Consider the following 22,514-nt stretch of genomic DNA (forward strand, 5'->3'; position numbering starts at 1 on the left):
AAAAGCATTGTTAAAAAAAGTAAAAATTCCCTGAAATCATTTTAGATGAAGCGGCAGGACAGTAAGGATCTAAAACTAAACCCCATTGAGCACCACTTGATATTTTTATTTTTAGATATGCAACCATACGGTCTCTGAAGTCATCAAAAATAACATTCAGAAAGTAGACGATAACGCAGGTGCCCACTGCATTTATATGTCTATGCGCAAGACATTTTCTAAAGCTGTAACCATTATGCTCTAAATCGCTGTATGTAGTTCATCATGCTCTGCTTCGCTTACATGTGTGCCCTGTGGTCATATATGCAGCACACAACACTGCACTTAAAGTAAAGAGCCCTGATAAAGTCCATGCCCAATATCCATAAATACAGAAGTCAAAGGGCACTGCTGAATGCCATACACTGCACGCCATACATACAGGTTTATTTATTTATTTAAACAGTTTTATATAGCGCTGGCAAGACACGAGGGTATCAGAGCGCTTTACAGGCAAAAGATAAAAACAAATATACCTAACAGATCAAACATAAAGGAGAAGCAGGTTATGAGAACAAAAAGTAAAGGAACAATAAATATAAATCAAAGGTATAGGCAGTAACCTTAAGAACCGGTCAGGGCGATTGGATGGAGGGGTAAGTCGGGAAAGTCGGAGTGGCAGAGTGAGGGTATAGGGTTGAGGAGGGGGTAAGGAGGCAGTAGGGAGGTTATGTTATGTTATATGTATTTATAAAGTGTAGCAGTTACCCGAGGGTGTCCTGGCGCTACCTACTATCCTCTGGGCATTGAGCATTGTGGAGATCTACACTTTGAAAAGCTAGGTTTTTAGTCTCTTGCTGAAGGACAGATGATCAGTGGCATTTCTAAGATGGAAGGAAAGATCAATTCAGGCCTTTGCAGCGCACGCAATAAAGCTTCTCCGTCCCCACGTGGCTTTTTTAGGGGGGGGGGGTGGGGGGGGGGGGGGTAAGGTTACCAGTTTAGCTCCTAAGGATGAAAGAGTTCTTTTGAGCGGGCACCATTAGCACTGCCGCTGCAGATAGTCTGGTCCTGTTCCTTGCAGGGCCTTGAAAACGGAGCCCATGAAAGTTGCAGGCACAGGCCCTCCTAGAAGTACAAACGGGATGAAACAGGCCTTTTCTCCTGTGGGCACTTTGCTCTGCCAGGAGTACCAATGAGGTCATGTGTGCTGTAATGAGTGATATGGTAGGTGTGGCTGTGTCCTTAAAGATAATGACGAAATTGAGTTAATAATAGTGGCTGGATTGTAACGGAAATATTCCTTCATTAGAAGAGGTGTACAACCTATAATGTAGGTTAATATATAGGTTAGTATATGATATTTGTAAAGAATTATAGGTGATCTTAAATATATATCTATTAGACAGAAAGAGCAGGCATTTTCTCATCTGTTTAAGGGTTCAATATGCCCACTCAACGTGGAACCGTGGAAGATATTCAGTTAGTTTAAAGAGTGGTTGATCTATGTGCAACATATGTTCTCCTTTCTCCATTTTATTATCTCTCAATTCAATGCATTTATCTATTCTGGTGTGTGCTGCTCCTTCTGTCTATACTCCTACTTCAAAACCTTGGGTTGGAATACTTTACTACACATCACCCCATTAACTTTCTACTGTTCCTATTTAAGGACCTGATTTCCAATACTTTTGTGAGCCAATGGTCTACTTAGGACCACAATCAAAGAATTTGCAAGAGTTATGTCACAGAATCGGGAATTTTATTCTTGTAAAATGCAGTTCCGGATACAGAAAACCCAGCCTTATGGACTGATGTATGGGTAACGACGGTGGCATTACAGGAGGAGTGGCTCTGTATACTGCGGAGAATATCCACAAGCGTTCAAGTGTATGGATATTTATCATCTCTCTCCCTGGAAACACGACAAAGTTATTATTGGAGGTTTAAAGAGAATAGTGTCTCTACAATGAAAAATGCTTTAACATCCAGAAAAGAAAAAATCCACAATGCAAATGCACAGTTCTGCACCATTTACTCCTGAGAGAATTTCTCACCATCTGGAAATTACACACATACAGTACATTTTGATAATTAACAGATTTCTGAAAATCTTTGGCTGCTATACATTTTTAGGAATGCCTATGTTGTTATTTCTGAACCCCATAAACTTTGGAAATCTGCTCCAAATGTAAGCATAATCATATATAAATAGATTTCTGACCTTGTAAACCTTGGCCTTGCGAATCAGACTCTAAGATCTTCGAAAATCCTTTTCACATTCAGCTCACTTTGTATTTTTCCTTGCGCTCCTTGTTATGCGACTCTGTGTCAAGAAGCTTCCATTCTTTCTGCAACACTGATTCAACTACCTACCTTTCTTTCTCCTGCTCATGACCATTATCTTTGATCTGCTTAATTTCTCGACAGTATTTAACACGGTGGCCAACTCCTTCTTTGGATCTCTGGGGCTGTTATCAGATCCATCTCTACATCTCTGGTTGCAGTTCTTCCATCTCTGGGCTCTGGACAAAATTCCAAGCCCCTCAGCTCCTAGATCACATTTCCTATTGACTTTCCCCAGTACGTCGTTTACCACTGTCTCCAAGCAGTTTCCAAACTCTACTCTTCTGCCTCCTTCCTGTGCCGCCACACCCCCATTTCCATTCTTTTTAAGTGCATCCTCCTCTACTACAGAATGCTCTCCATAACAATATTTACGCATATGAATTTAAAACCGTATTTTCCATCTCCATAGTAATCCTCCATGTTTCCAAAAACCAATGTCAGTCAGCAGCACAACAATTAGCTACCATCTGCTGTTCCATTTGACTTTGTACTTTTTCTGCTCAATACCTATATTTTCTGTAAAAATGCCATCAAAATGTAGTTTAAACATAACGAAAAATAAAGATGTATTGTAAGAGAACTAACAAATTCTGGATCTGGGGTTAATGTATTAGATGCAGCAAATTACTCCACTTCTGTGACTAACTTCTTGTCTATATAATGCTTTCATATAAATATTCTGTTCTAAGGAAAAGAACATCCATCTATCCTGAATTTAAGGACCGGGTGCCTAATTGTTCTAGGTGGCGTAATGGATCTACATTTTGAAATTAAAGGACTACTTTATGGGGTGGGGGGGATTTTACATTTCAATAACATGAGCTAAAAAATGTATTTACAGGGTAGTATGGACAGACAGAGACAGGCAGACAGATAGTAACACAGATAGACACTGGACAGTTTGAAACCAATTGTCTGACTTTCACTGCAGAGCGTAACCCAGCCTCACTTCTAAATAAGGGCTGGGGAACCCCTTCTGAGGATGTATGGGATCCTCATTTCTACTTCCAAGTTTGCCATTTTGTGGCATCGCTATATCTCACACAGTCATGGTGTCTGCTAACGGCCTCTTTGCCTCTGCACCCATGATGGTAATAGGACTTGGGCGCAGGCAAAGAATTCCCTCACTTTCATGGGGGTCCCACTCCCCTGCAAATTAGGGAACACCCTCTTGTTATTGCTCCAGAGCGGTCCATAGTATAGAAAGACATCAGAGCAAATCAGAAGATATGTGCCATTTATACATAGTTCTTGCATGATAAAGGCACAGGCTACATGATTAAATGTTCATGGAGAGCTTGGCCACAATATTAGCACACTATTGGCCATTGCTACTACAGCACATAATCATATGAGATAACCGTGTACTACATATCATCTACTGTAAATCATGTAACACAAGGCTTGGATCATAGTTTTACAACATAGCACTAAGATTCAGCTTACAGAAGAAAAACTAGTTATTTCATTTTGACTTAACATGTTTTGGGTCAATATACGTGCAAGAAGGTGGTCCTTTCAACAGTGACTTCATTACCCAGTACGCTCACCCGCATCGCAGAATAGAGGAACAGCATGTTGATGCCTGGAGCTGGCAGGGGAATACCACTCACCCGCCTCGGTCAGGGCAGGGGAACGCCTAAGCTAAAGCATTAATGTTGGGGTGGGGGAGGATTACAGTTTCTAATGAAGAATCCAGAGGAGAAAGAATACCCATGCTAAAACACTTTGGCACTCTGACAAACACTGTTAAGATGTGCATTTTCCCTGACATAACACATTTGGAATCTGTATGCAAGTCAATCAAGAAGCCCACGTGGCTGCCATTCTATATTCTGCTCTAAATAGGAGGATCGGGATAAAGGTCATGCTTCAAAACTAAGGAAATATTAGTCATATAAACACTGCAGGAAAAATAATTTCAATAGCACAAACTTTTTAAACACAAGGACCAGTGCAAGAGTCAAAAAGTGAGAACATAGAATGCAAACAAAGCAACAAATAATATTAAACCACCCCATGAGGTCTGTCTGTACAAGTGCACCACTTTTGTTTCACACATGGAAAGTAATGAAGAAAACATTTGATTGCCAGGGCATTTACAGTTCTGGTTTAACCCTTACAATATCGAGACAGTGATGCCATTAAGCCATTTTCTGACAAAATGAATTCAAGAAATATTGTTCAGCTAACCTTGGGGCCGGCACCTTATGCTGGCTATTCTTTGGCTTACGACGTAGAATGCTGTAAAACAAAATGTCCAAAAACAGAAATTCCACATCTTCATTTTCGTTTTTTTTCCTCATCTGAGGAGGCCAGACTTGGGTTCCTATCAACATGTTACATTCCAGTGGCCTTACACACTATTCAGTTTTCAGAGCTTTTCCGTAAGAAGTAAAACAAAGCTGAGAGATACTTTAAAACGAGCCCATTGGCCCTTTGGTTAGGAGATTTACAGTCATCACAATTTTCTAGGGTAAAGCATCCTCGACCAGTTAAAAATGTCGTCCTCCAAAATACACGTAGGATGCAAGGAATGCGTGCTCGAAAGACACGTTCTTGGCCATTTTTGGTCTGGTATCGCCTTGAAAATTAGTGTTTAAAGTCTGTATCAACCACTGGAATGTAAATGCTGTTTTAAAGAGACAGTATCCTTTTGGTCATAAAACAAGGGTGATCATTAACTTGTGTTTTGCAACTCAAAAAAGTTGAAAGCTAAAATTATATACGTTGAGCACGAAGGAAAAACAAAAGGTATAGCCCACTCTGTTGCAGAAACTGAATGCTTTTCTTGATGGGCCCGTACCATCTTCTTTAAAACATGGAATAACCCTCTCTTTCTTCTGGGACAAGTGTAAACATAGCAAACACCTAATTGGGGGAACCAAAGGCATGCAACATTGTGACCATTCCCTGCGTGGGCCCAGCTTAGGCCCAGGTGGGTTGCAAAATCAAATCAAGTTTGCAATAATGCATTGTTTTCAAGCTAAGCTCTATTCTGTAAATGACTATCACTTACATTTAGTTTATGTACATGCCTTTTTTGTGGATATCATGGAAATCTTTCATGGATCTGACCCTCCAAGAGTTGCTTCAAACACCATTGCACGCGTGCGAACACACACACGCACACACACCCTTCAAGACTGCACTTTCTACTGTGAAGAACAGAAAGTGGACGTGCCAGCCACACTATAACACTGCTACCCGTACCAGCCTTCAAGCAGACATTGTGCCAATCTTCCTGCATCACCAGCCCACTCATTTGTCCTTTATAACTATTTTTGAGAAAATCAGACCTACATTTCAACGGCTGCACACATCAATGTTCATCACTATGTAAGCAAGCCCAACCTTAACCTAAATAAAACAACGGTAGGATTTAAAAGCATCTGCGTTTTACTTGTCTTTCCAATAGTAGAACACGATAATCTGCACCTTTGTTAAAATGAACATGCATTTTGTCAATTACTTGTTTTTAAAGTGTGGTATTGATGTGATTATGGCAGATATGCCCAATGCAGGGCCTGTATCCATACCAGAAATTTAGGCTAATCACCTTAATTGTAAATTAACTACATTCTGATTCATTGTATCAGGTACCTCCCATTGTTAAGGACAGAGAGGTCCACCCCTGACCATTTTTTAAAGCATGAAGAGTGTCTGTCAGGCTGAGCAAAGGTCATGTTCGGGTGCGGCAGCCAGGCTCTGTACATGCGCAGGCGCTTGGATGCTTGAGCCGAACTTGGCCAAGCTTAAGATTTCACTGCCCGGTGGACGTCACCTCCTCAGCCTAGTAAAGCACTTCAGGTTCTCTGATAGACTAGGATCTGGGCGCTTCAGTTTTAAGCCCTGGAAGGGCATCGTGTCATTGGCTGACCCATGCCAAGGTCAGTCAAGTGGAGGAAGCGCTGGATCATCCAGCTGTCCCTTCCTCGAAGCCACTAGGAACCATGGAGGCTTCACTCCCACCACACACTGTAACAGCCACAGTTCAGTAAGCTTTTTAAAATTTTGGGTAAGTGTATGTATGAATGTATGTGTATTGTTGCATGTGTGCTGTGAATGGGTGTGCTCATATGTGCTTGTGAATGGTGGTTGTATGTGTGCACGCTTACGAATGCATGGGTGTGACCGAGTGTGCATGTGGATGAGTGCAAGTATGTGTGTCTGTACAATTTGTTCACCTGCCTCCTTGCTAATGCACATTACTGTTCGCCATAACATTGTGTGTAAATATATCTCATGGTAGATATGCAAAAATCTGGTACTTGTGAACCTACATTGTACCTCTCTGGACTACACGGATAGTTAGTGCCATTTATTTTGTGGTAAACCAGTCCTCTTACTACTAGTCGGAAGTTCAAAACAATTAATTTGTATGTCATTGTGCCTTGCTTTTTTAACACAAGCAGATGGTCTTTGCTGAGACTTTAAGCACATTAATCTTGCTCTAAAACCTCTCACTGTCTCAGAAATGACTGTGGAAGTGATTTTCTGATTCCATCTTAAATTAAAGAATTAATTTTTAGACATTTACAAATATCAAAGTAAAAATTGATGCATGTTTTGCATATGGTGGCCGAAAGTTCTTTAAATCTATAAGTATTGTTAGAAATGTATTCAAAATTTGAAAGAGTAAAATGTCTAAAGCACAGATTGGAAATACTTTACCTAAAGTTTTAATTAGGTATCAAATATGTATTTGCTGCTATCTGACCCACATGCAGAAGGGATGAAGTCGCTTTAGTATATGTAGGGTATCCCGATTTAGAAGAGCACAGTCACTAAGTGAAGTAGTGTGGCTCACTGGTTAGAGGCGGCAGACCCGAGAGCAGAGGACGGCCCGGGACCAGGGTTCGATTCCCGGCGCGGCAGGTTTCTGGACCAGGGTCAGCGGACTCGATAATTCTCTCGCCTTGGTGCCCACTCTGATCAGCGATCACACTCGGCAACTCTGGGCATTAGCTTGCCTCATCTTCACTAACGGCCCCACCAGACCGCTGGGGATGCCTGGTCTCACCCTGGAGATACCCATTAAGGGACCATCTCTCAGGGAAGCCAGGAAGGGTTTCGCAGCGGTCGAAGCGCCTTGGGACCCTACGGGTAAGTAGTGCGCTATATAAATGCCTATACCTTTACCTTACCTTTACCTAATCAAAGTATGTCTAGTAGTGACATCTGAAGGAGTTCATAATCAAAAAGCAGTGTTTAAAACTATTTAATGGTCAATGCTACCAGTTTTACTGTCCTTATGGACAGCCAATTATATAATAAAGGAAATGTATGAATTATTATGCCCCCCAAGAAAAGTAAGTTGGACTAGGAGCACTACATATACCACATCCCCTTTATAGCAGCACCGGAATGTGCCAGATAATGGGAAAGGAAAACCCATTAGGGGATGGAGACCTCTTTTGGGAAATCTTTTGCTGTCCCCTGAAAAAGGATAACTTGGTCCAGGTCAAGGAGATCCCATGTTGGTTGTCTTTGATTCCAGAAACCTTCATGAAGCTTAGTCCGGGCATGATTGTGAGCCAAAAACTATCTTCTTTGGGTCTTGGGCCATTTATTTAGCATGGACAATTTAGCCAAATAGCCGGCATTAGGGCTAGAAGATTCTCACGCAAATCCAGCTTTTCTCCAGAGTGTCATGAATACTTTAACCTTTAGAAAGCAAAGTGGGAGTCCAGAGTCCAATGTGTCCACTGTGTTCACGGGGGGGGGCATAATTTAGTGAGAAATGTTTGCCACTGATCATGGCGCTAGCTCCATGGGTAAGAAAACTGCAGAACACAGTAGAGGACAATTTATAGAAACAGTTCTCTCTTCTAAGCAGCTAAAAGTCTTGGCCAGGACGTGAAAAAAGTGCAACCCAATGCAAGGACTGGTCAAAGGTCGTGAGGCAGGTAAGGCACATGAACATTCATACAATGATCTTCTGTGAACTGGTCCACACACCTTATCAACTCTTCTAAAACACCACTGACCTGTTCAACAGCTTATTTCAAGGAGGAAGAAAATAGGTGTCAACTTTCAAGTATTATTAATATTATTAATTAATTCTTGTTAAAGCGCATGGCTACCCTTAGGCATCCCAGCGCTGAGTGCAACAACAAACAGTTTTAGGGTTTAATGCAATTTCTGGAAAAGCCACGTTTACATCTTTCACATTTTCCACCACCCTTAATGGGCACATCAAATAGCCTTTTATTGTAAGGCTCTATTCATTAATTGCCACTGGTTGAGTGCTAGATGTTGTCCTGCCTGGTGCATATATTAATGTCTGTTGCCAACAGCAGTTCCCTTGAGTGCATTTGAATGCTCTGGCTTGAAGCAGCCATCACCTATGGAAAACAGTGGGTGAGAAATACAATACCACTAAATAGGATCATGACTTCCTCCCAAAATGCTCTGCAGCAACATGCACAGCACTTAGTTGTGATGTCATGGTGCTAGTCTTATATATACTTCCCAACAAAATTTGTAGGTCTTGCTGTTCCCATACATGGCACACAATTTCAGACCTTATTCTTTGGTACAAGAATGGTTTGCTATGTTTACAGTGCGCCCTGAAGGATATGGAATTGTTACTTCTGTAACCAGGACTGAAATCAACCAGTTTGTGCAAGTAACTGGTGAACTCAATGGTTAATTTGTAAAAGAAAAATTAAGTGCCGGGGCTCTCATCAGGAGGCAGCTTGCACCAGCCCATTTCTCCTGTTAGCGACGCATAAAAAAGAACCAACTACTAACCATGAAAATGGGGAGAGGATGTGGCGTAATGGCCAAAGTTCCGACTTCTGAGCTAGGGAACTAGGTTCGAATCTTGGTATCAGCTCAACAGCCTGTGATTCTGAGCAACTCACTTAACCTCCACGTGCCTCCCATAAATAAATGTGTCCTTAGCTGGTTCTCATGAAAAGGGAACTGCAGTTTTACATTTTTACTTTCAATGTGTTCAGTGAGTTTCAGTGTGTTCACAGGGCGCAAATGTGTGTAATAGTTTATAGTAGTCTACGCCAGATGGAGGAACAGCACACAGGTAAGTGACTACATCATGCAATCATACTCCACAATAAAAGCACACACTGACAGAAATCCGGAAAGCATAAAACTCAGTCACCATTTCATATGAAGTTTAGCATATTAGAGTGCATGTCAGTGAAAATAAAAACTGAGAATAACGCACAGCAATATATCGAGCACAAAAACAGAGACATTTTTTTCAACTTGTATCATTCTGATATAGGTGGAAATAATTCTCCATCTTTTCATACACAGAGAACCGAATTCCCAGACAAATTTGAGTCTTTCCCAGAATGCTTAGCAAACGTGACATGGACAGAGTCACCTTCCATCTTAGAACGATAGTTGGCAGTGTGAATGGTAACCCTTATATATGCCATGCATACTACTTGGCAGTGCTTTGAACCATACTGTGGAGAAAATATCCTAAAATGGACTCCAGGCCGAAAGGTTTAAACATGAGTGTTTCTAAAGAGAAAAAGATAAATGATAAATTGAGCAGTATTCTCTGGGATTTGAAGCCGCATTCACATGCGCAAATATAATCTTTGCATGTATGTACAATTATTTCATGCGGTTATGTGTATTAATTAGTGAGCATTGGCATCACAGCACAAGCCTAGTATCAAACAAATTCAGGCACAATTTAAAGCAACATTTGAGAGCCATTTGGGAGACATTTTGTGTTCTGGTGGAGGAAAACATAGATTACATTTTGGGAAAGACCTATGCGGACAGAAATACATCTGCATGTAAGGAGTAACATGCATAAATTGAGCAGTCTGAAACTTAAAAAAAATTATTTGAATACAGTACTCGAATGACAAGTGCAGGCTTCAGTGTGAGGTTCCCCAAGGCGTGTGGTCTTGACCATTCTTCCTTTGCAACGTTTGGGACTGTAGGTAGAAGCCTACATGGTCTTGCAAACCATGGCCCCAAATGCCAGTACTACTAAACAGGAAGGAGAAACGTTTTGGGCCAGAGAGTGAGGCAGGCATGTACTCCTTCTGGAAGTGCTATATGCCATGGTTTTGTAACCGACACCAAAAAAGAAACAGAAGTTATCTGCTTGTACGTCCTGTTCTCTCTGTGCCTCTGCCACGTCCTTTCATGTCTCTGCAGTGGCCTTACCCTGAGAAAGAAAAGGCGGGACTGTTGCCGAAAGAACCAATGGAAAGCCCAGGATCATACATAGCCCTATCAAAAGCCAAGTCCTTGTCACACTACAATTGTGCTTGGCCTTCGTTTCTTCGGTTCTTTTTCTCCGTCTCTACCCTGATACTATACATAGTAGACTCATGTCAATGACTGGCAAGTGGGTTGTGTGAAAGAAAGAGGTTGAAGGGCATAGAGTAACTTACTCTTAGTTCCTCACCACTTTTTATACACTTTAGGAATATTCACAAGAGCTAAACACCGAACAGACAGCTGTAATCAAGATGCCAATTAGGATCAGACAACAAGCTCCCAAGCATGGCTTTCACCATACAGAGACATGGCAATAAGTCTAAAATCTAATGAGCAGAGATTACAAGCAGGTATGAGGCAACGCCCAAATGCCTGCTTTACAGATTACATCAAGAGGAATGTCTTTAGAAGACTGATGCAGACTTCTACTTGGCAACAGAATCTTGCATATATTTCCAACCAAGGAAATGATCCCAACTAAAACTCCAAAATGTAGGACATCATCCAGTAGACAATGGAAGCCTTTGAGAACCTCTTGACTATGCCGATGAAACATATGTTAAAATGATTACATTATGAATTAATTACCTCAAGAAATGTAAGATCTTTAGACGAAAGAAAGACCTACTTGCATTATTGATAATGCAAGTCTAAAGGAAAACAAAATCTATGAGTAGCTAAATTGCATGGGGCATTATTTAATGTATGTGGTATGTTAAACACTCTGTCGGGAGATGACCACTTCTCAGAAGAAACTGTTCAGATTTAATAACATATTTGGGGGAAATGAAGATGTTTACAAACATAAACATATGAAATAATATCGGGCAGGGATATTGGGAAGACAACATGATCTAACCTAGTCCTTGATGTGGTAGCAGGCAGTTATGAAAGCGGGCACCAGGGACACTGCCAGACACCATTTCCACAGTTATTAGGTCAATGGTAGGGCTGATTTTGCTTGCTCTAAAACTTATATCTGGCTCAAGCTCTGAAGGTTAACTACCAAAGTGAATACAATTTCTTCAGTGTAAAACATGTGTTCTGTTGCCGTATAAACTTTTAGAACATGGCCTAGACTTACTTGAAAACTGATTGGCCAAAATCAATACATTAGGGATATGTTTTTTGGTAGAAGAAATTGATTCTGCCAAGTTGGAAAACAGTCACAATAAAGACACCTTCCAAGGAATCAGAACTAAATAGAGTTTAGACATCTCCAACAAGAATGAACTCAAATTCTCTTTGGAATAATATTTAATAAAGAGACCATCATTTTCCCTGATTCTTAAATTTCAGTTTTCAGTTAAGGCAAATTAATTTTTTTCTGTAACAGAGTGGGGGGGAGTGTACTTTCAGGGAATTAACATATGTACAATTGCGTAACATGAAGAAACATCACATATGGTATAGCTAACCATATCTAATGAACTTCACTTCACAGTCAGTAGAACACATTTTAACTACTACAGAACACGAAACAGAAAAAATCTCTCTTTTTCTTATTCAAAGGTGACCTGGCAATCCGTGTGCTGCTGGTATCGATGTCTTAGAGGTGGGCTATGAATACAGGATGGTTTTTGCAAGAAAACACCATGCTGTTTCCATGGATTTCGATTCATATGGTTTACAGTTTAATTGACTAAAATGTACTCAAATGCCGTTTGAAGTTAAAATAATTGTAATGTGTTTGATAAAGCGAAATGTAAATAAAACTTGCAGTTTTATGGTACAATGCAAGGGAACTTTCCCATAAGCCCTCGAGTCTGCTGACATTGTCTGATTATACCTAAAGAATTGATGCTTCGGCGCTCCCCTAACTGCTGTTGTTTCCGGAAGAGCTTTAGTTGTGTTTAAAGAGACTAGCAACTCCAGATACCAATTTCTTTATAGTGTCTCAAAGGAAGAGATGTTAGACTAGATATTTAGCTGGAGAGGTTTGTGTCAGGATATCCCAGGACTTCTTAAGGCTCTCCACCACACTTCGAGAGTCTTACGTTTGCATCCAAAAAACCTTTGATAAATGGGGTAGTGTATGGTCCAAGGCACAGCATTGAAGAATTGTACTATGAGTATCTTATTGGGACTGATGACGGCTAGAAGCACAGGAGCGGCACCCTTTGTTTTTCCACTCTACATTCTTGCTTAAAAAACTAGAGCATCCATCAGTAGTGTTGCTGGTTCCATCACTTTACCATAGCGGGGGGGGGGGGGAAATAATCGTGTGAGGAAGTATTTTAAGCCAGTTGTAGCACTGGTGAGGGCATCAGGAGTGGTGCTTAGGTCTCACACCACTATTGCTTGCTGCCATCTTGGGCTGAGATTGGTCCCGTAACAAACTACAAAACCAAGTTAGTCTCAGAGAATAAAGCTGTGCATTGTGCCATTTTGCCAACTCTTGGGGGTTAGGGTAAATGTGCACCTCAGGAATACTCCCAGTGCAAGACCCTTCCTTCACCTTGAGTCAAGAGAAGAGCACCCGCAGCTAACAGACTACCTTCTGGCTCAGAGGTTCCTTTCCCAGTCTGGTCTATGAGGAAAGATGATATCGCAAAGAGATTACAGCCCTTCAAAACACATGTACTCACTCGCCTTTTCTGGTTCAAGTCCTCAATGTACCAATCAGCACAAGCCTGCTGAAGCCTCAGCCATGTCTGAAGTGAGGGACACGTATACTCGATATAATGGGACTAGAAACTGAGCACGTGAGACCCATCTTTCTGAATCTGAGACATTTGGGAACTGTATTACATGAAGACTGTCTTGGGTGGCATAAAGAAAATCCTCTAATATTGGACACTATGCAACAAGGTAAAAACAAACCCGCCGATAAGCAAAGTGATGGTAAAAATTGCACTAAATGTTTTTGATTTCTTCAGTAGCAGAAGAGATGTTAGGAAGAGACCAAGCTTAGGAGGGGAGGCATGTGACCTTGGCACGAGGCTCAGCATGCCCACCTTCCCCTTCTTGCTGATATGACAAGTGCTTCAGTACCTTAGCTTACAAGGTGAAGGTGTGCCCGGCATATGAAGGAAATGGAGCTGAGATCATGAGGGTAACATGCAAAATCAGCAATCCTATGTGGCAAAATTTGGACTGTCCCAGCTACACACCTACTACTGTGACCTAAGGATTTGTGCCTCCGTGGGAAGAGCACACACAAACACTGCACACAGTTGCAAGGACATAGCTCGCTTCCACTCATGGAAATCAATTTGAATGGAGCAAAATACTCTTAAGGATACTGTTTCTTTAACACCCGGTTGGCTCTCATATTTCTGATGTGACAGCAAGAACAAATACATGCAACAACAAAATCAAAAGTCCTCAGTAAATGATTTTTTGCACAAAAATATTTGCAAAGGAGCCCATTTATACTTCATACTGGAAGTCACAAACAGAAAGTGCTCCACTTTACGATGTATATTATAAAGTTGTCAAAACCAAGAAGCAGTGGGATTTTTATACAGTGATGCTTAATTAAATATGAGAGATGTCCAAATTGGAAGAACAGAGCTAAAATTTAGCAGTGTGGAACTGACTAATGCCACATTTTCAACAGACTGCCCACTTTATAAGCATTGCAACTGCCACGGCTGTCCACATTCCTTCATTGGCACAGACTGGTTAATTTGGGCATTTTAAGGGATTAGAGGCAGGACACCTCCCCTTTGAAACATAGAGGTCCACGAGGTTCTGTCACTCGTGGCCCAAGTGAAAGCCGTGCAAGGCTCAATGGAAAGATTTACCACAAGCAATGTTTGTGTGCCATTTACTTCAAGACCCAGTCACATACATTAAAACAGTTCATAACATGTGGATTACATTCACTTAATTAGGTTAGTACAGGTTTCAGGCAGGAGCAGAAGCGTACTACAGTGTGGTGTGAGGAAGCATTACCAGAAGCAGCAGTGGCGGAAGCGCACAGCTAAGCGTCTATGTTAAACGTGCCCCACTAGTGCCAAAGCGTATGTTACATTACAACGAACAGCCCTTACTAAAATCACCTGCGCTTAGCTGCAATTGGGTGTAATGTGACGGCACTGTGAGGTAAATGTCCTTTCCCACCTGTCACCGGTCCTATGCTTTCATGTCCTTCCTCCTAGAATTCCCTTACCCCCGACTAGCAGAGCTTCTGATGAGACATTCAGAGGATAATTTTTTTGCTGGAATGGTTGGTGATCACACTTCTTGGCCAACATGCCTGCGTGTCTCGCAAGATGAAGAACCAAAGTAGGACCATAGCTGAGGACTAGAAGGTCCAGCCAACATGAACACTCCCCTGTCTACTATTGACTGTCACTACACACTTCCAATATTAACTAACTTGCCCCTTCTTTTATCAATAATAGGATGGCATCTCTGGTTATCATTTACAGCTGACAATGATGCTGGTTCTACTCCTCCTCAGCACCAAACCGAAATTACACAGTGATGATGCAAAGTGTGTTTGTAAATCAGTTCTTATAACTGTTGGAGCCCTTCAGCACCTAACCACATCCTAAATCAAACATTCGGCCATCAGTTTGCAACATTAGCAGTGGTAAAGGTTGGAATGCTAAAGATGTGTGACCAAAAGTGGACAGTGCTGCAGTATGGAAAGGTGACTAATTGAGAAATACCCTCATGCACTAGAAGGATTGTCCAAGCACTAGTCACAGGTGCTTCAATGTCAACTTCACGGCACGAATATGCCTCCTTATTCCGCAGTCTTTTAGTACGCAGGGAATCACAACGCGGTTGTTGCAACAACCGCGTTGTGATTCCGCATACCATTACTCTGCAAGTCGGAACAACGACTTGCGGACGGGTGGCGCTGGATGTTGGAATAGTATAATTTACTCTTCCAACTCTAGTCTGTGCGGACACTAGGAAAGGTGTTGGATTTTAAATCCAACACCTCCGCCCCCCCCCCGCAAGTCGGTGTGCCGACTTGTGGAGTAATGGTATGCGGAATCACAACCCATTCGTTGTAACGACCGCGTTGTGATTCCCTGCGTACTAAAAGTTTCGTAATAAACGTTCTTTACCTCACGGCACACTACAACCTTACAGTTGTATTTTATTAGTGAAAAGTACTTGCAGTTTCCCATGGAAACCTGTCTCACATTCATGAAAAGTGATAATGGACACGCTACTTAATCTATCTGCCTCCCTTACTACTCCAGTACACTTCTTAGGCTCAAATAATACCCAAGTATTTCCTCTGCTCTCAGTGAAGTTGAAAGTCAAGGATATTTGGCAATTATGGTCGCCATAACATTTACATGTACTCTTTTTCACAGTCAACCGCTTGTTTTGCTCACATTGCAGCGACTCTTGTTATATTTTGCTGCTCTACACCAATTCGCAGATGCTGGCTACCTTCTCCACTCTCCCCTAGTGCACCAGGGGAAAAGCAAGCGTGCGTAATGTTTTACAAAAGTGATATAGGTTTGCCTACCAGAAGCCACCCACTCTGGGAGGGTAGGAAGGCAGCACTTTGCATAAGAGCTCCTTAGCAGGGTTTGAAAATATGAATTAAGGCAGGTGCAGCAGGTCAAATCCATTTAAAGTAGCCATGCTGCTGTGCTACATAAACACATTTGCTTCCGAACCATTTTTTTTCCAATTGGATGGGAAAATGGCGTGCATGCAGGGCCGGACTGCCGGTGGGCTGCCAGGGTGGCGGCTAGTTGTGGGACCCTGGGACAGCGGTTTTGTTACCAGGGGCCTACAATATCAGACTCTGGTAACAAAATCGGGAGAAATCACCCCTTGCACCTCCTCAGCACCCCCATGGGGGCCGGCTGAGCAGTTTGCCAGGGCCGGTTTCAGCTACCAGTCCGGCCCTGCGTGCATGTTCCCATCACATATAAAGAGGATAACAATTTACAAACCAGGATTTCAATTATAAAATAATCTAAAATATCTATTCCTTTGCTACTTTTGCACCCATTAAATGCACCTGGGATAAGGTTTCAGTGCACACAATTTATTTAGTATGTCAGGTACCACTTTTGGCTTCAATAAAGCAGCCAAGAGCATCCCTCAAGCTGACGTAGGCAAACATTTGGGAAAACCTATTAGAATGGTAGATCACATCAGAACATAATAGTATCAAAAACACAGGTGCAGTAGTTCAGATTCCTGAACTCATTTGTCTTATAAAGGATCCCCACATTGTTTGCTTCCTTGATTTATAGAAGGATATGTCTCTTTGTTTAATATTTGTCAGGTAATTAAAATGCCTTTTTGCCCCAACAAGTTAGAGCGCTGCATTAAAATATCTGCCCTAAAATAATAAACAAACATCTGTAGTGTGCACAAGCACTGCTACCGCTCAAAGGGTAGTTTGGCGTATTGTTGTTGCACTCATTGTTCTTTGAGCCACTGAAAAACTACTAATAACTAACTACCTTGGTGTGTGGTTCAGGCAGTCCATGGAAGTCTGTCATCTTACAATTGCAAAAACCACAGTTGATGGACAGAATGCAGAACAATGTCATACATTCACCCCAGTACAGAGATCTGGGCCTAAATCCATCGTTTTTTGCACTCCACACCACCCCAGTTCAGACATGGCCATATGCAAATCAGTCTGACCCTGTGCCTCATGGGAACAGTCCAGCAAGAACCGCCAAGCCATGCCTTCCCTGGACCGGAAACAAGCTTCCGAGGACCGGTTTCTGGCATTCCAGCCGTCTTCAGCCGGCTTGCTTGAATCCAGTGGTGTGGAGAGCACCTCTTTCCGAACAAGCCTTTGTAGCTCAAACCATAGAACTTTCTGAAATAAGGTAGTGGAACAACAGATCTTTCCTTATCCAGGTTATTGTATTTGGGCAGCCCTCATCCACTAACTGTAGTGACATGGAAGCCTTCTTAAACCTGCAATATTGTCAGAACAGAAATCAAAAAGAGAGTATGCTGAACATTGCGACTTAGTTACGTATGTTTTGAATTACACTGAACTGAATGTTATTTAAAGAAAAGACTTGAAAATATGATCTCCCTTGAATGACTGAGCTCGGCCAGTGTGAAACGTGAGAGCAATTTCCACCAATCTCATGCTGCGCAGGAAACATTGTGGTTAAGGACACAGACAAGTAATATGAGATGGTAAGATCTCGTTGCTTTTGGAGTTTTTAACTTAGACAGCCTGTACCAAGTTTCATTTAAACATTTCAAAACATTTTGTGAACCTGTATGGTTGGCCCTTGACCCATGCCTGTGTTCTTCAGATGGGCCCCGATCTTAACGCTGGATATTTGTCCTTTAAGTAACAGCAGCTCCTTATCAGTCTTCACATCAAGGTCTTTACAACACTGTGCGAGGTTTCTCTTCACCACAGGCACACAGGATGACAAGTGTGGCCCTCTCCTGGTGTATTTGCATGGAAGAAGTGTGTGGGCGAGGGAAATGAGGATCAGAAATAATTTCTGCCAGACAGGGTACCTGCTTGTTTTGTACCATCACTGAACAAACTGTTAGATGTCTAGCGTAAAATCAGGATGCTAACAGGTAAGTTGTAAATATAAGAATATAGTCTATTGTACAGCAAAACCCTGCCGTATTTTAGCACTCGCCTCAAAAGAATGTGAATTAGCTGCACGCTTTAGATGAAATGAGATGAAGCAGGTGCAGAGATCCAATACATGCTTTCAACGCTCTAGAAGATCGCCTGCCAAGCTTTCAAGTGCTCAAAATTATCCTAAAGTGTACATTAACATAAGGTTTGTAAATAGTACACTCACGGACTGTCTTCAAGTGTCAGCGGATAGTCCTCTTATGACAATCATCTTTCATCAAAAGTCGTTTCCAAATTCCTACCCTTACAGACAACTGCTGTCAGAATTCATAATGCTTGGCCACCATATCCACCCGCCTCACACCAAGCCCAGTCACCCAGGAGGAGTGAAAAAGCACAGTTTCCCAAACAGCCTCATTGGGACAGTACCCCCAAGTATAGCTACGCCTACAGCAATGCCACCTCATAAGTGTTACGCATGTCAGTCTCCCAGTACAGCTGCAAGTAGCATCCCTAATAACCCGCCATCAAATTCAACCCTCTTCGGAGCAGTTTTTCAATGGCGCACTTCTCCCAAAGACAAGTTCTCCACTCCAGGTTCCCTTCCATCTAACTCCCACAGTAAAATCTCCCATACCCACTTCTTTACTTCTCACCTACATTTCTTCAAATTCTATTAGGTATAAAGGCCAACACATCTGGCACCAGAATACAAAAACCAACCTAGATCAATAAATACGGTCTTCCTACCCCAGTCAATCAATCATATGTTTTTCCGTCAACTGTAAAAGATATGCAGGACAACTGTACCCTCTTTCTATGCACACCTCCAAGCAAAACTCCTCTTTACATAATACAATGCAATACCGCAGAATGCACAAAATCAGCGCAGGCATTAGGTTTCTAAATTGATTTATTGAAGAATTCACATTATAAAAAAACAGCACTACTTCAAATGAGCAAAACATAACAATGTTTTTTCTTAACCATGGTAATCGACCTATTTATCACCGTCTAACTTAATGACTGCAAAATATCGTTTTTTTGCAGGCAGATGGTCTTTGCACTCTGCATTCTCTGAGGTTTCAGTTCCACTGGCACAGCGGACTGTATCTGATCACCAAAAACTGGAAGAAACACCCCCTTTCATTCGACCAAAAATGTATGATACATCACTGTCCAATCAATATGTGAACAAACACCACACACACACACTTTATTAAGTGATCAAAGATGAATTTGACATAGAAGAACAATGATGCCATGATATTCATTAATTAAGCACCTTTTATTTCTCTTCTTAATTCTAGCAATAATGCTTCTATAGGATAAATCCTGACCGTATCCTATTGTCCCATGGGCTTATAACCTTTTACACGCCGATCTAGGATCTCTAAGGTACGTTTTAAAACTGGAGACTTTTAAATCGTCGCAGTTTACTTTTAATAGGAATCTGAGTTCAGCTCTTAATGCGTCTCATTACACGGTAGCACTTGTACAATCCTGGACGCCAGCACATTTGAAGCTCTTTCTAAAGAACCCGACAGCTAGAATAAGCTTCTAATTGGATGTAGAAAACAGTCTGTAATTAATCAACTCTGAACAATATGTAAAAAGTATAGAATATAAATCTCCCGAGCAATATTTACACTTTCAGCTAGAACACAGAGTACTGCGCTGTATTCTCTTATTGCGGTTGGGGATTCTTCCATTAAAAGTGTATACATCCAGATGGAATAACCTAGAAAACATGCCAGGTACTTGTGATTTATGTAAAGGAGGAGTACAAGATCTACCTCATGTTTTGTCAGTTTGCCCAAATCCGACCCTGGTTGAGGCCCCGCTATGGTTTATAAATTCCATTTGTTTCAGATTCATGCCCTCCTCAGTTCTTCCTATTCGGTATAAGGGTAAGTACTGTAAGGTTCTACCCTTCAAGGAAAAATATGGCACCACAAAAAGAAGCCATCCTTGCCTGAGAGTGCCTTGAAGCAAAAACTCATGTGGGGCGGGCAAGAGGAGAAGATGTATCAAGAGTTTTTAAGGGTTAATTATTTGTGTTCCCTTCAGGGGGAGACCTAAGCCTGGCAGTTTGGGCCAGACCTTTTCCTATTGGAGCAAGACTAAGTGTGCTTTGTATATGGTTGTCCCTACCTTAAGGTATCCATCTAGAGTAGCATAGAGGGCGAAAAATATGGATTGGAATGTGGCCCTAGAAATTACCAGTAGCTGAGAATAATTCAAGCATTCCACCAATCTCCTTTTTGTTGTTCTCAGTGAGAGGTCCTAAACTTGACACATATGTCTAGATTGGAGTCTCTTGCTCACAGTGCTACTGGACTCAAGCTGCATCTTACGAATAAGGCCCAAGAGTGCCTGATCTAGAGGAGGCTTGGTTGGTTAGAAAATGAGGAGGCACTAAATGAATGCATAGAAAAGGGATATCTACAGAAGAGATCAAGTCATAGCAGGAAGGCCTAAATAGTATAAATAAATGTGCATGTATTATAGAGGGGTGTTAATGAAATGTTGGGGAGCAAAGCAATTGAGAGGGTAGAGGAAGGGCTGACCCAATTAGGGCATGGGTAAGTTCAATGGTGAAGTAATTACAAAGTTAGTAGGTTAGGAAAATGTTGAGGATCTGTAAAAAGTGTGAACATGATGTCCTGGACCATTGTGGACATGGTGGCAAAACAACTTACAGTGCAGAGCCATGTACGAGAGACATGCAGACTCCGGAAGGCCCACTGTGAGGATGAACGAGGAGGGAATAACACATAGCAGAAGGTAGAAGATTTGGCAAAACTGATGCGTGATTAGGAAATTATGTTATTCTTTTTCTTGTCAGGGTAGCAAGTCTTCTGCAGAGGAGAATCAATATGCAGGTACTCATTTCCTGCACAGTGGAGTGGACCAGGGTTAAAGCCAAGACAACGCAAGTGAAGCCACAAAGTGCAAGGTCTTTTGAATAAACTGAGCAATTCGTCCTGCGGTGAGTCAGATGAAGCAGGTAGCTAGAGAATAATTTGTTGATAAAACCGTGGTAGGGTAGGAAAAGAATCAGTACGGAATTTCCTTCCCAGAGAACGGTAATCTCCTCATACATCTATAGCACACTTAACAAAGTGTTTAATCAAGGGATCTGCACTTACACTCCACCTAGTATGCTCTTGTTACAGGCAGAGACAGTGGTTGCCCTTATGCAGAATTACATGAATAGTGTATAACCTTAAAGGAAATCCCAGTGGATAGGATTATTAACCAAGTGCTTTTTACACATATTGCATTATATCATATTGGTCGCTTAAACTATGTTCGATAAAATATTTCTGACATGCAGTCCCAGAATAAGGTTTTGTCCCAGTTGAGTCTGGTGCAAAGTGGGAGATCTAAATAACAGCGTCACCGGAGATGGAACACAAGACAATGGGGACAAGGTCAAAGTGAGGTTGTCTTTTCAGAGCCCTGGAAGCTCTTAGAGGGAGGTATACCCTGCGTCTTGAGGTAAGGTTACGGAAAGATAAAATAGGTGTTCAGACAGATGAAGTCGCCACATCACAGTTCTGTGAAATTGTTAGCAACTTCCACCTCATTAGACTTCTTGTTTCTCCATTATGTTTCAATCTAGGAACACAGTGAGAACTTATTTCATAGCACCTCAATGACATGGCAGCCGAATGTGACTAGGAAAGGAAAATAAGTATTGCATTCACCTGAAAAAAACTTCAAAAGCCAGCTCCTGACAATACTGCACAATGCAGAGGTATTTGCTGCTGCCCCCACTGCAGGCTTAGTGCTGCTTGGCAGAGCACTTCCAAAAGATCTAAAAGCAATGGGCCGTGTTAGAGACTTTGAGGAGTTCTGATTCATGGGGTTACCACAGGAGCACAGGCGTTCACCTCCCCTCTATTCAGTTACAAAGTCAAACTTGTTGGCACTAAATTTACTTCGAGCATGATGGAAACCGGTTTGAGGAGATTATGCTGCCCCCAGGCAGCAAGCGTAAACACTCCTGCATTCCCAATGGCAAGTCTACGCCATCGTAGGAGCTCTGCTTGATATACAGCAATCTTGTTGGACTTTAAAAATGCGTCTGCACTTTAGACAAAAAGCTGTGCCTTCAGGGAAAATAAAGGCATGGTGGATTCAGGCTTGCGTTAGAAGCGTAGCATATGTACAAAAGATGCAGAATTTAGCTGTGAAATTCATGCTGGTAAAGTCAACAGGTAAATCATTTCAGTATTTGTCCAGCACAGGCACTTGTTGCCACAGCCTTATCACACAGATTTATAACCTATGTCCACATCTATATGATGGGCACATTTTGTCCAAAATAATGTGATAACATGTCTATCCAACAACTACCTTAAGTGCCTGGATCTGCAATCAGACTTTTCTTGTGGTGCAAGGTTTCCAATTTTGTAGCCACCTGATATAATGTGAACCTTTTACAGATAAGCAG

The 22,514-nt window shown here is 41.8% G+C and overlaps 1 protein-coding gene across 4 annotated transcripts in view; it reads right to left on the minus strand.

Moving 5' to 3' along the window:
• The window catches only part of NPNT (nephronectin), a 284,483-nt gene that overhangs the window by 227,574 nt on the left and 34,395 nt on the right, over positions 1 to 22,514 (minus strand). For 2 of the 4 annotated variants that reach the window (XM_086962033.1, XM_086962031.1), the window contains exon 3: positions 4,522 to 4,572. The exons of the other annotated variants lie outside the window; for them this stretch is intronic. In XM_086962033.1, the coding sequence (XP_086818159.1) occupies positions 4,522 to 4,572 (51 nt within the window). The remainder of the gene's footprint in view (positions 1 to 4,521; positions 4,573 to 22,514) is intronic. 4 annotated transcript variants of the gene reach the window in all.

The sequence above is a fragment of the Lissotriton vulgaris genome, chromosome 3_1 (assembly GCF_964263255.1).
Source record: "Lissotriton vulgaris chromosome 3_1, aLisVul1.2, whole genome shotgun sequence".
NCBI lineage: Eukaryota > Metazoa > Chordata > Amphibia > Caudata > Salamandridae > Lissotriton > Lissotriton vulgaris.